The sequence below is a fragment of the Penaeus monodon genome, chromosome 32 (assembly GCF_015228065.2).
Source record: "Penaeus monodon isolate SGIC_2016 chromosome 32, NSTDA_Pmon_1, whole genome shotgun sequence".
NCBI lineage: Eukaryota > Metazoa > Arthropoda > Malacostraca > Decapoda > Penaeidae > Penaeus > Penaeus monodon.
In genome coordinates, this window is record NC_051417.1 from 27,742,616 (window position 1) to 27,743,748 (window position 1,133).

General features: G+C 47.7%; 1 protein-coding gene across 1 annotated transcript in view; it reads left to right on the forward strand.

The window, feature by feature from the left end:
- Positions 1-6: 6 nt before the first annotated feature.
- Positions 7-1,133, forward strand: part of LOC119593313 — a 2,704-nt gene continuing 1,577 nt past the window's right edge. The window contains exons 1-3 of the mRNA XM_037942241.1: positions 7-191; positions 462-641; positions 831-1,043. Coding sequence (XP_037798169.1) covers positions 489-641; positions 831-1,043 — 366 coding nt within the window. The 5' untranslated portion in view covers positions 7-191; positions 462-488. The remainder of the gene's footprint in view (positions 192-461; positions 642-830; positions 1,044-1,133) is intronic.

Consider the following 1,133-nt stretch of genomic DNA (forward strand, 5'->3'; position numbering starts at 1 on the left):
GGCAGCGTAGCCATTCAGAAAGGGACAGGCTGAGCGGAAGGACAGGAATGTCTAAATGCGTTCGTGCGTGCAGCCGGCAACAGTTGATCTTGCAAAGGTACATAAAGGGCGCCGAAGTGATCCTTGTCCTCAGTTGAAGTTTGCTCTCCAAGTGCTCCGTCGGGATACGAACCTATAGTGTTTTAAGACAAGTGAGGACAAGTTTATTTCGTGGTTTTATTTGCTTTCAAAAAAATTGGATCGATTTGTTTTGCAAAACAATTGCAAAGTTTTCTACCGAGGTGAAGATATGTTTGAGTATATTGCTATTCAGGAAAGTGATATAAAAAAAAAATTAATACCAGTAATGATGATTAATCTTTCATTAAGTTATTAAAAACCACTTTTTCCATCTCCCATAGATTAACAGTATTAAGTACACTATCTGTCACATAAACAAACCTATTTTTTAAATCACGCAGCCAGAGTAGCAGCTCGCGAGCCCAAGGATGAGAGCAGCAGCGTTAGTGTTGTGTGTGGTGGCCGTCGCAGCGCCTCTGGCCGACGCCACGTTCGGTCTCCTGAAGGCCGGTACAGCTGCGGCGGGCCTTCCTCTCGCCCTTCCTGCTGCCACTCTGGGAGGAGGCTTGGCTGCTGTTAAGGTAAGTCCTGTGCGTCTCTTTAAGTGTAATTCCAGGCGACTCATATGAATAAAGCCGAAAAAACTTGTACATAGTCATAAGGACGGTTAAAATTGTTAAAAGAACGTTCAGTCTCAATTGCAAATCGGTATCATTCTACCAAAAAACCCGGCTTCTGTTCCCGCTTCTGAATCCGTGTCTCTCGCGCAGGTCCTGAAGCTGATCGGCCTGAAGAAGCTGAAGAAGAAGTTCGGAGGCCTGGGAGGAGGATACGGCGGCGACGGCCTGGATTTCGGAGACTCCTACGGGAAGCTGCCTCTGCCCAGCTTCGCCCCGACGCCCTTCCACGGGGGGCCGCCGCCCTTCTACATCGTGCCCGGATCTTACTTCGACGGCGGAAGGAAGAAACGCGACGCGCAGCAGGTGGGGGGGACTTTGTTTGGATTTGTTTTCTGTTGTTTTTCTATTATTTTCCGTCTCTTTTGTGTAATCTTTCTGTCTGTCTGTTTGTCG